The 12,023-nt window shown below is 57.5% G+C and overlaps 1 protein-coding gene across 8 annotated transcripts in view; it reads left to right on the top strand.

The window, feature by feature from the left end:
- MED15 (mediator complex subunit 15) overlaps nucleotides 1–12,023 on the top strand; it is an 84,706-nt gene extending 72,683 nt beyond the window's left edge. For all 8 annotated transcript variants that reach the window (XM_037994760.2, XM_073006986.1, XM_073006985.1 and 5 more), the window contains 9 exons: nucleotides 6,994–7,130; nucleotides 7,223–7,350; nucleotides 7,537–7,671; nucleotides 7,751–7,814; nucleotides 8,793–8,859; nucleotides 9,290–9,450; nucleotides 9,536–9,702; nucleotides 10,158–10,256; nucleotides 10,965–12,023. In XM_037994760.2, the coding sequence (XP_037850688.1) occupies nucleotides 6,994–7,130; nucleotides 7,223–7,350; nucleotides 7,537–7,671; nucleotides 7,751–7,814; nucleotides 8,793–8,859; nucleotides 9,290–9,450; nucleotides 9,536–9,702; nucleotides 10,158–10,256; nucleotides 10,965–11,101 (1,095 nt within the window). In that variant the 3' untranslated portion in view covers nucleotides 11,102–12,023. The remainder of the gene's footprint in view (nucleotides 1–6,993; nucleotides 7,131–7,222; nucleotides 7,351–7,536; nucleotides 7,672–7,750; nucleotides 7,815–8,792; nucleotides 8,860–9,289; nucleotides 9,451–9,535; nucleotides 9,703–10,157; nucleotides 10,257–10,964) is intronic.

The following is a 12,023-nucleotide window of genomic DNA, read 5'->3' as shown; positions in this document are numbered from 1 at the left end:
GGGAGTTTGAGACCAGCCTGGTTCACATAGCGACATACTATCTCTAATTATATATACATATATATTTTATTTTTCATGGGAAAACATATATATATATATGTGTGTATTTTTTTATTTTTTGAGACAGAGTCTCGCTCTCTGGGCCCAGTCTGGAGTGCAATGGCACAATCTCGGCTCACTGCAAGATCTGCCTCCTGGGTTTGCACCATTCTCCTGCCTCAGCCTCCTGAGTAGCTGGGACCACAGGCGCCCGCCACCATACCTGGCTAATTTTTTGTATTTTTAGTAGAGACGGGGTTTCACCGTGTTAGCCAGGATGGTGTTGATCTCCTGACCTCGTGATCCACCTGCCTCAGCCTCCCAAAGTGCTGGAATTACAGGCATGAACCATCGCGCCCGGCCATATATTTTAAAAATGGAAAAAAAAAAAAAAAAAAAAAAACCCAAAAGTCAACTAAAATTAAATAAAATGAAAAAATGCAGTTCCTCAGTTGTACCAAATAAATTTCAAGCCCTCATTTGCCCACAGGGAAGCTAGTGGCTGCTGCAGTGGACAGCACAGACTCCAGAACGTGGCCTTTGTGGCCAAGATGGCATTGGGCCATGCTGTTGTAGAGTGTGCTGTGTAGAGTGTGTAATTTGTAATAAACATCCCCTTTCTAGGTAGAGGTAGACTTCTGTGTACATTTTGCTTTTCAGGGATATGAATTCCTGGCTTCTCTTTATTGTATGAAATTTGGAATTGCTCCATGGTACAGTCATTTGTTTAACAAGTAGTTACCACATGCATTCTGTGTGCCATGCACTGTGCTAAGGTTCTGAGAATAAAATGATGCTGAAGTTCTCTAATCATACAGGCTTTCCATTTTAGTGGGTTTGTTGTGGAAACCTCAAATTTGCCAAAAGAACTTTACAATTCAGTTTCTGTTTTAGGGGAAATGCCTCTATAGTCCTAGCAGACAGTGGTCCCTGCCCATCCCTGAATGCCCAGGTGCAGGCACTGCCACCACCCTGGCCTGTGCAGCGCTGTCTCTGCAGCTCTGTTCTACAGAGGAAGAAGTGGAGGCTGAGCCAGGATGGCCCTTGGTCCATGTGGCCCCAGGTCGGGTGCCACACACCACACACTGCCAAGAGAGTGGCCTGGGCCCCCACTGGGTGCATGTTAAGCTTTTGCCTTCCCTGCATACTAACCCCCTGGGTTACCCGAGATGTGCCATTTACATAGTTACTGACTGGAACTTAGGTTCTCTGGCAGCGATCTCCTTTTTGGTAGTTGTTGAATTACAGCGGGAGGAAGTGCCTGGAATCGGCTGGTGGAAAGGCTTTGGTGAAAGAGCTCTCCAGAGGAGCGGAAGTTGGGAGTGAGGAAGTAGGTTGTTTGGCTGTGGTGGAAAGGAGGCCAGTGTGGGCAGAAGCCAGGGTGCAGTTCCCCATGGCCTGGAGGCTGTGAGCTCCGCGATCCACTCACATGTTGCTGGTGTCTCCTTGACCAGACAGACCCCTTTGGGTTCTGCACTTTTGTCTGCTAAAACTGCTTCTTCTCCTTTCCCGTAGCCTCTGGCTTAGTATCCACTGGGTTCACAGAATCAGGTTGGGTTGTTATGTGGAGGAATGACTTTAGTAGCAGCGTGTAGGACTGATTTTTATAAACACAAAAAGTCCCCAATGTTTTCAGTGTGTGATACGTGCCAGTGCCAGGCCTTGAGCTAAGCTCTTTGTGTACAGAGCCTCACTGTTTCTCGTTGCAGCAGGTCATAGTTCGAACATTTAGCCCCTTTTACAGACTGAGAGTGCCCCCAGGGAGCCACCAAGTCAGTATTGAGGGCTCGAATGAAACCCTTGCGCCTTGGCCTCTTCTGGCAACTCCTCACTCCCCTTCCTGCTGGGCTGATGACCTGGCTCCTCCTTCTTGTTTACTGGGCACTCCCGGGTGGGCCCCCTCATTATCCCGCAAGACCAGGCTCTGTCCTGGGCTTTGGCTTGCCCATACTGTGTTGTGGGCTGGCCACTCCCCATACCCAGCTGCTGGTGTTGCCACCTAGACTTCTCATAGGCAGCCCCTCCCTCCCTCCTTCCCACCAGTTCCCAAACCCACTCAGTCTTTCCCTCCCCAACCTTCCCTGGCCCTTAGATTAAGGCTGCCCTGAGTTATGCCAGCTAATAGGTCTCACTCTCTTTAGAAGCTTCCAATCCCCATAGGCAAGGAGGTAAGGTGGAGCAGAGGAAGGATAGAGAAATATATGATGAAGCCAAAAAGTTAGTGCCTTGGAGTAAATGCCATGGAGAATTCTGGTTTGTCCTCTTTGCACTGTGTGGGTTGAGTGAGAGCACCGGCATGGGAAGATGCTGGCTAACTCCACACAGATTTAGTCACCAGGTTCCGCCCATTCGCACTGGCAGTGAGGGGCACACCTCTGAACCTTTGGGATTGTTCACTGAGGACAAATGCGGCGGCATTTAGAAAGTATTCCTTGTCCTGGCAGTAGACAAAAGCCACAGGATTTATGGAAAGAGGAAAGAAGGCACAGAACTGGGGCAAAGTTCTGGTTTTGTTTCTGTTTTGTTGTTGTTGTTGTTTATTTGTTTGTTTTTCTTTTTTTGAGACAGAGTCTCATGCTTGTCCCCCAGGTAGGAGTGCAACGGCGTGATCTTGGCTCACTGCAGCCTCCACCTCCTGGGTTCAAGTGATTCTCCTGCCTCAGCCTCCCAAGTAGCTGGAATTACAGGCGCCTGCCACCATGCCTGGCTAATTTTTGTATTTCTAGTAGAGATGGGGTTTCACCATGTTGGCCAGGCTGGTCTTGAACTCCTAACTTCAGGTGATCCGCCCGCCTCGGCAACCCAAAGTTTTGGGATTATAGGCCTGAACCACTGCACCCAGCCTTGTTCTGTGTTTTTAAAGCAGATTTGTTCATGCTTGTCAGCTGCAAGAAAGGAAACTGGCAGTAGTTTAGGGAGGGAGAAAAGCCAATGGAGGGACACCCTGGAGTGGAGGCCTCCCTGCTGCCCAGGCAGCTGCTCTGTAGCCCTTGCTGGTCCTGGCCGTCCCCGCAGAGGGCCCTCCCCCAGCTCAGCCCTCTACGTTGGGCTGTAGTACCAGGCTCCCTGGTACAGCCTCCCATACCTGGCTGTGGGACAGCCTTGGGGACATGAGGCATGCTGGGCCCCGTGTACCAAGGGCATTCACCTGCCCACACCAGCTGGCTCCAGAGGTGTGCTGCTGCTTTTGTGTCATTATCTTTCAATCCAGTCCCTTCCGAGAAAAGAGAGTTTGTCCCAGGAACATATCTGTTGACCTCACCGGAATTGCCCCACTGTGTCCCATCTGAGCTCTCAGGAGCCAGAACCTGCTGACTCTGGTGTGTCCAGTTGGCCATCCAGTGGCCACTGTCCTTCCAGCCACCTGCCCTCAGCAGTCAGCAAGACAAAGTCTGGAGACCACACTGCCTGTCTGCTCTTGTTCTTTCCTTGTGGCAACAAATTGGGTGCAAGAAAACAGGTGGAGCTGAAAGAGTGGGAACATACGTGCCCCATGGGCTCTTCTCCAGAGGGCTCGCAGGGCCCGGGCTTCCTCTCTCTGTCTTGACGGCCCATGGCTGCATCTTCCTGTAACGGTGGGCATGCCTCACGGACTCAGGCTACCAGGTCCAAGCAGGATTCTGTGCTGGGTGCATGCTGGATACGGTGCCCAGCACAGGGGCCCAGGGGGTGGCATAACCCATGCCACAATCCTCCCTTGGCAGGTGTAAGCAGGCAGTGCCTTCCTCACTAGGGGCTCGTCATTTGACTAGAGAGGCACTGTTGCCTCCCTGTTCCCTGCTCCAATCCCAGACCTGACATGAGCCCAAAGACTGGGAGTTTTCTTTCTCGCCTCTCTGGCTGCCTCCCTAGAGCCTAGAGCCTGTCTTTGGATGAGTCTTTGGGGAGCTGCTTCTCATCCCAGGTGCTGGACTTGGACTGCCTGCCACAAACACCTGGGCACAGGGCCTGGTTTCCTGCCCTCGTGCTCTTGGAAATGAATGGGTTCCCTTCGTTTGTTTTTCTTCCCACTAGAAATCTCCCTGCCTCCCATCCTCTGGGCTCTGCTGGCTGCCAGCTGCCAGGGTGAAAGCTGTGTTCCACTGCGCCCTGGGGAGTGCCTCTAGGGGGCACACTGAGTGCTGGAGCCTGGAGCGAGGAACGGTTCCCAGTATATCGGGGGGAGCGCGCAGTGCCGCCAGCCTTGTCTGAGGGTTCCTCTGTGGGATGGAGCTCCTTGGACCAGCCTTTCTGCCCTCCCACCTCCTCTCTGGCCTACTCTGTGTTCACCTGCCTTCAGCTCCAGGCTGCTGTGTGGGTCCCTTTCCCAGAAATGCAGTTCATGCCATTGTTGCTGGGGTGTTGATGTTTAACGTGCCTGAGCTCCCTTCATCACTAGGGTGACCTTAAGCAAGTCACTTCCCTCTGAGCTCCCTGTTCCCAACCTGTGACACAGGTGACAGGTGGTGTGCACTTAGAAGCTCTTTCCCTAGCAGGTGTGACATTCTTGTCCTGGGCCCTTTGCTAGTAGCTGTGACACACCGGCACCCGCGCCCCTGGCCGAATATGACCAGAGAGTGCGCAGAGCAGCAGTTCCCCTTGGTCCTTGGCCCTGTGCCCGCTAGGGGCTTATCCTTTGACTGGAGAGGCACTGTTGCCTCCCTGTTTCCTGCTCCAGTCCCAGACCCGACATGAGCCCAAGGGCTGGGAGGTTTCTTTCTCACCTCTCTGGCTGCCTCTCTAGAGCCAGTTCTGTCTTCAGATGAGTCTTTGGGGCGTTGCTTCTCATCCCAGGTGCTGGACTTGGACTGTCTACCACTGACACCTGGGCACAGGGCCTGGCTTCCTGTTCTCGTGCTCTTGGAAATGAAAGGGTGCCCTTCATTTATTTTTCTTCCCACTAGAAATCTCCCTGCCTCCCATCCTCTGGGTTCTGCTGGCTGCCAGCTGCCGTGGCCTGGAGCAGCTGAAGAACTGAGATAGACCTAAGTTCTGGGTGGGTGCTTGGGGGTCCCACGGGCGTGGCTGGTGAAATTGCTGCTTCGGGGCCAAAGTGGGTGCTGGGCTTCCTGAGGTTCGAGAGCAGATGAGAACTCTCAAGTGGCAATGAGGGCCGTGTGGTGGCCTTCCCTGCTCGGCGGCCTCTGCTCAGCCTGCAGCTGCCTTGCTCCTCAGAGAAACGCTGAGCTTTAGGCCGCAGACAAGAGCTGACCGTCTCCTAGAAGGGCCAGCTGCTCAGGCACAGCGCCTTTCTGGAAGAGGCGGTCAGAGAGAGGCGAGGGGGAGGGGCCTGACCTTCAAGCAGAAAGAGATGAGCTTGTGAGACAGCTTTCTGGGGTGCAGGTAGAGAGCAGCAGCAAGTCAGGCACGGGTCAGGAAAGGCAGAGTGGTGACGGGGCTGCTGGGGACCCAGCCATGCTGGAAGTGCCCTGCTATGGTCACACCCTGTGCCTTAGGCCCCTACCCCCTGGTCTCCCAGCACATGTGGTTCAGGAGCGGCCTGCACCCAACGTCCCTTGCAGCACTGTCAGGCACACCCCATGGAACAGGCAGGACAGAAAGAGCATTCCGCTCCAGGAGCTTGATCCAGGTGGTGCTGAAAGGGCAGTGCCACCCTGCCCTCTGCTGCCTGGTGGGGTGGTGAGGAGGGCAGCATTCTGTTTGTGGGCTCTGGGCCTGGTTCCCAATTTAAGGAGCTTTGAAAGCAGCAGTCCTGTCCCAGTACTCACAGCACTGTGGTGGAGGTGCTTGGGGGGTTGTGTGAGCCATGGCCCCAGGCAGGTGCTCATGGCCAGAGTGCCCCAGGAGAAGCACTGAGTTGGTCTACAGAAATGGACGGTCCAGGGACCTGGCTCCTAGGCAGGCTGTGAGGGGATGCTCGGCATGCAGGGGGTTGACTAGGGTGTGGGAAATGCCACCGTGGGCCCATGGGGGCCTCTGAAGCTAGCAGGGCCTTCAGGGTTCCCCCAGTGTGACAAGGCAGCCCTCTTTGCTGAGAGTCCCTCTAGGGGAGGCCATTCACCCAGGTCTGGCAGGAAGCTGTCCTCCCCATCAAAACTGCCATCTGTGCTCCACCCCAGGAAGGTGTGGGTGTTTCACACATGCTTGTCCCTGATGCCTGGGTGGTGTGGTTTCATCCCTAGAGTTTACGGATGAAGACAGTGGTGTCCCTTGTGCAGACAATGGGCTGATCGATCTTATTTGTATCGTGCCCAATAAGGCCTGGGGAGCAGAGCAGCAGCCTTGCTCTGCAGACACACAGGGCCTCAGAGGACTCAGGTGCACACCTGCATGGCAGAACCAGGCTGTGGGCCCAGGTGTCTTTGACACTGAGTAGCTCGCGTCTCCCAGGGGCACTGGTGTGGGCTGATATCAGTGCCACCATGGGTGTGTGTGTGGCTCCCTGGGCCACCTCACTCCAATTAAGCAGGTCCAGGTGGGACACAGCCTGGGACCAGCCCTGCAGCTGCATGTGTTAACCAAACAGATGGCCGCGGCCACCGGGATTGTCCTTGGTGCAGTCAGCCTGTGGGCTGCGGGGGCTTGTGGAAGCATGTGGGAAGACAGTCCCACTGGTCAGCAGAGCAAGGTCCTCACCAACCCACAAAGGAGCACATCACAGGACAGGCAGGCGTGGCAGGGAAGGCCAGGCTAGTGCCAGCCGAGGGCGTTACCTCCCAGACTGCCCTTTTCCTCACACATCTATGACACAGCCCTCAAAGCCTGTGTCTCCGTGGGCCCCTGGCCAAGGAGCAAGGGCTGCCCTGCGTGGCCCCCCTGCCAGTTCCTTGGTCACCTCATGCTGTGTGCCATGCTGGGGGAGTGTGCCTGTGTGTATGTCCTGGTGGCATTTGGATGAAGACACAGGTGTGTGGTGAGGCTGTGCGGGAGGACGGGCCTGTGTGTGAGGTGGGCAGGTGGTGTGGAGGTGGGCGGGCGTGTGGCAGTGCGCCAGCTGAGCCCCTCCACTTCCAGGTCAGCCAGAGCAGCCTCCCCATGCTGTCCTCGCCATCACCGGGCCAGCAGGTGCAGACCCCACAGTCGATGCCCCCTCCCCCGCAGCCGTCCCCACAGCCTGGCCAGCCTGGCTCACAGCCCAACTCCAACGTCAGGTAGGCCTGGCCTGGGGTGTCCCTCCCTGCCTGGACCTCAAGGTTGGCCCTGCCTGGACCCCAGCTCACATGTTTCTCTCACTTGCCTGCAGCTCCGGCCCTGCCCCGTCCCCCAGTAGCTTCCTGCCCAGCCCTTCACCACAGCCCTCCCAGAGCCCAGTGACGGCGCGGACCCCACAGAACTTCAGTGTCCCCTCACCTGGACCTTTAAACACACCTGGTAAGTTGGGCCTGGGGTCCATGGCCCCATCGTGTGACCTGTACTTGGCCTAGTGGGTTGAGGTGCTGAGGTCACAACTCACCATTATGAGGCCTCTGCTCATACTGGGTGTGCGAGCTCTGGGTCTCTCAGAGCTCACGCTCCCTGCCTGAGGGTCGAGTGGCCTCACCCACCTGTGTCCTGCAGTGAACCCCAGCTCTGTCATGAGCCCAGCCGGCTCCAGCCAGGCCGAGGAGCAGCAGTACCTGGACAAGCTGAAGCAGCTGTCCAAGTACATCGAGCCCCTGCGTCGCATGATCAACAAGATCGACAAGAACGAAGGTGGGCTGCGGCCGGGGCAGGGCCTGCACCCTGGGGACACTGCCGGGCTTGTGTCTTAGTGTCCTCTCTTCTGTACCAGACAGAAAAAAGGACCTGAGTAAGATGAAGAGCCTTCTGGATATTCTGACAGACCCCTCGAAGCGGTGAGCTTTGCACACAGCCCACGGAGGGTCCACAGGGGCATGGATAGCCCAGCCTTGGATGAGCACTTGGTGATGATGTGGATTTAGCAAAGGCACCAGGCAGCTCTTTGAGCCCTGGCCAGAGGCCTCCAAGGCTCCACTCTGGTGTGTGCTGAGGCTTCAAGCCCAGGCTTCATCTTGGCCGGTGCCCAGCCTTTGCCCTACTCCTGGCTGCTGCTGTGGCCCTCATGCTGGGCCATTACAGCCAGACCTCACCAGCCAGCAGCCAGGGGCCCAGCTTGCAGTGGCCTCACCATCAGCTGGCCCTGATGGGCCTGAGCCTGACCTGGAGTTCTGCCCCTGACTTGCCGGTGACCATGGGCAGGTGACTGCATCTCAGTTACCCATTTGTAGCTCGTGTGTGCTGTCTTGAAAATGAAACAAGATGGCTCTGGTGAGAAGCAGGTGAAAGGCAGGGCCACTGGCCATGGTGCTGTGAGGATCAGTGCTCAGGCAGTGCCTCCAAACTGCATGGGCACTGGCATATACCTCCCTCTCACCTCAACTCAGGCTATTCCCCCCACCCCTGTCTAGAAGGGTCTCTCTGTTCTGCTTGTCTGGATAGAATGCCAGTCACTACTGGGTGGTCCTCCAGGCCTTCATGGGCTGATCCTTTGTTAGGGTTATAGGGATGAGCGGGGCAGGGACTGGCCTACATGAGAATGAGGCATTCCCAGCCTAATCAGGGGCCTGGCCACTGTCCCTTCTCTTGCCCCGTCGCCTCACTCTGCCAACCAGGGACAAGCAACTCCTGGGTTTGAGGGCTGCCTGCCTTCAACTCTGGGTCTGGGAACAGCCAGTCAACTGGTAGGAGCTCCTGCAGAGGAGGTTTCTGATGGCCAAGGCCCAGTGGCAGTGGTTGGGATCCCAGCCTGAGAGCTGCCACGTCTCCCACTCTTCCAGCACAGAGGTTAGCCCAAGTCCTGTCTCTCTCTGCAGGTGTCCCCTGAAGACGTTGCAAAAGTGTGAGATCGCCCTGGAGAAACTCAAGAATGACATGGCGGTGGTGAGTGGGATGCCAGACACCCCTAGGGGAACCAGGGCTCCCCCAAGAGCTCCTGGGAGCACCGCTGGGATGGTCCTTCAAGGTCAGGGCATCTGGGTGGGGGCTGGGCCTGACCTTGGACCCTGCGCACGAGGCTTCCAGGCCAGGTCTGCTGTGCTGGATGGGAGCATGGGAGAAGTCACCCTCTGTCTATGGCCCCCATGGGTGCCTCCTCCACCCAGTTCAGAGGAGGCAGGGACTGTAGGGAAGACAGGCTGTAGGGGTGGGGGATTATTCCCAGGATCAGCCAACATTGTCTGCACAAGGGTGGAGGCTGTGAGAGAGGCCTCAGGAATCTGGCTGTGAGTGACAACGGGCCTGGGGTGTGAAAGCCCCCTAAATGGGGAACCCTCGGGTCCTGGGCTGCTGACCGTGCCCATCCTGCCTCCAGCCCACTCCCCCACCGCCCCCGGTGCCACCGACCAAACAGCAGTACCTATGCCAGCCGCTCCTGGACGCCGTCCTGGCCAACATCCGCTCACCTGTCTTCAACCATTCCCTGTACCGCACATTCGTTCCAGCCATGACCGCCATTCACGGCCCACCCATCACGTACGTCCAGCTGGGCTGGGCTTCGCGGAGGGCGGCCAGCCCTGGGCCGCATGTGCCCGGTGTGGTCACCATGCCGCCTCCCCAGGGCCCCGGTGGTGTGCACCCGGAAGCGCAGGCTTGAGGATGATGAGCGGCAGAGCATCCCCAGTGTGCTCCAGGGCGAGGTGGCCAGGCTGGACCCCAAGTTCCTAGTAAACCTGGACCCTTCTCACTGCAGCAACAATGGCACTGTCCACCTGATCTGCAAGCTGGGTGAGTGTCCAGAGGGCTGGGGCTGGCATGGGAAAGCAGACCCTGACTACAGCCCCAGGACTCTGCCGTCTGAGCCAGAGGGCACAGCGCCCAGAACCCCCCCTGTATTCACGCCCCGCCAGGCTGTCTGCTCTATCCTCATACACACCGGGCCCCAGACAGCCTGATGATGCCTCAGTCCTCACTGCCAAAGCCCACACACTCTCACCTCCCCAACACAGATGTGGCTCTGGGGCCCTAGGGAGGTGGTAGGCAGGACCTCTGGGCACCCATCGATGCAGGGCACTCCAGGCTTCATGTTTGGAAATCTGAGAGTCAGAGAGACCTCTTGCAGGCTTTGCCACAAGCCTCACCAGAACCTCCCAGGGTGTGAAGAGTCCCATTCCAGAGCAAGGCTGTGAGGCAGGGCAGGCTGGGGCTTGTTCAGGTCACAGATACAGCCTTCTGTGTTGCAGATGACAAGGACCTCCCAAGTGTGCCACCGCTGGAGCTCAGTGTGCCCGCTGACTATCCTGCCCAAAGCCCACTGTGGATCGACCGGCAGTGGCAGTACGGTAGGTAGACCCAGAGGAGCTGTCTGGGGACCCAGGGCAAGCAAGGGTCATTGTGGAAAACCAGGCTTCCACTGCAGCGGGGACAGCCGCTGTGCGCTCCTGCCCCTCTCCAGCTCAAGCCCCTCCCTCAACCTCTTCTGGCTCCTCCTGCACAGATAGGAGCGGGTTGTCCAGTGGTCACCTGAGAGGAAAGGGTCTCTGCTCCCACTGTGTCCCTTCGCCCCTTCAACTTGTGTCAGGTCAACTGTCCAGGATGGTTGTGTTCAGTGGGTGAGGGGTGAGTAAGCCCATCGCTCAAGGACAGACCCTGTTCTTCCCGGAGGCCACTAGCTTCCCAGAGGCCACTACCTTGGCGGGGCTGATGGGTCCCACCGGCAGCTTGAGCGCGCAGGGCCCCATCTGGGTGATGTGGCTCCAGAGAGAACTACGGTGGCAGGGGGCAGTCTCCCTGAGCCCAGAGCTGGCACAGCAGAGCCGGGCTGGGTCCCCGAGGTTGTTAGAGGCAGAGCCCTAGATCCTGTTCAGATTCAGTTCTTCACTGATGATGAGGCTCTGGGAGGAGAACCTGAAGGCCGGGCACCATGCAGGACATCACCTCCTGGTGCTTCAGCTGGAGCCTGGGGCCGCCCCTTGCGGAGCACTGCCGGGTATGCCAGGAGCGAGCTCTGCACTGGCTGCCTTAGGTTCACACCTGCTACATTGTTGCAGACGCCAACCCCTTCCTCCAGTCGGTGCACCGCTGCATGACCTCCAGGCTGCTCCAGCTCCCGGACAAGCACTCGGTCACCGCCTTGCTCAACACCTGGGCCCAGAGCGTCCACCAGGCCTGCCTCTCAGCCGCCTAGCCATAACTGCAGGGATGGCCCACAGCCTCATCGGGGCCAAGGACACATGCCTCCTGTCAGACACTTCTAGGTGTTGGCTTCCTTAGAGAGCCTGGGGTTAGGTTAGCTTTCCTGCTTTTATCTTCTGCCTTGGGGACCTGCCAAACGAAATCCCACACCTGTATAGAACTGGGATAGGCGCAGTGAAGCGGGCTGCTTGGGGGCCGTTGGCCGACTTCTTAGAGAAGGCCCTCCATGTGACTTCCTCCAAGGAGCCAGATGCGATCCTCGGGCTGCTCTCACCGTGGCCTGTCCAGGGTCCAGGTCCATCTCAGCAGCGTGAAGGTGCACTCAGGGTGTTGTTAGAGCATCTTGTGCGTGCTAGACACACTGCTACTTGTTTCTATAGGAGAACACAGAGGACATAGGAAACCCTTAAAACACACATGGGATTCTCTGGTCACAGTTTTGGGTTCAGGCTACGCTGCTTTGGGCAGGTGCAGCACCCCCCAGGGAAGCCCCCAAGTCCAGGGCACAGGCTGCCTTTTGGAGGGAGTGCTGGCCCATGGGTGCTGCCGGCTTCCTGCCACCAGCTGGGCCTCAGCCCTCACGGCATTCCTGCTGAGCTCTGTGGGGCACCCAGGGAGCAGGGACATCGGGGGATCCTGCTACTGGCACCCCTGCACCGCTGGCATGAGGGCCATGTCCCCACTGTGAAGGATGAAGAGCAAGGCCCTCGGGACCTGCGTCCTCAGAGCACCACACACTGAGCCACCCAGAGAGAATGGGCCTGGCAGCGGGCCGGGGCCATGCGGGGAGCGCCTCCCTGTGTTGCCTGCCACTCTGGGCACTGGCCAGCAGCCCTCTGGTGAGAAGAGGTCCCCCCTTTTTATGTGCACTACCCCACCATCTGTGATTATAATAAATTTATTATTCCCGTGTT

The sequence above is a fragment of the Chlorocebus sabaeus genome, chromosome 19 (assembly GCF_047675955.1).
Source record: "Chlorocebus sabaeus isolate Y175 chromosome 19, mChlSab1.0.hap1, whole genome shotgun sequence".
In the NCBI taxonomy this organism is placed as follows: Eukaryota; Metazoa; Chordata; class Mammalia; order Primates; family Cercopithecidae; genus Chlorocebus; species Chlorocebus sabaeus.
The sequence above is the reverse complement of the archived record's forward strand: the minus strand, read 5'-3'. Positions and strand labels throughout refer to the sequence as shown.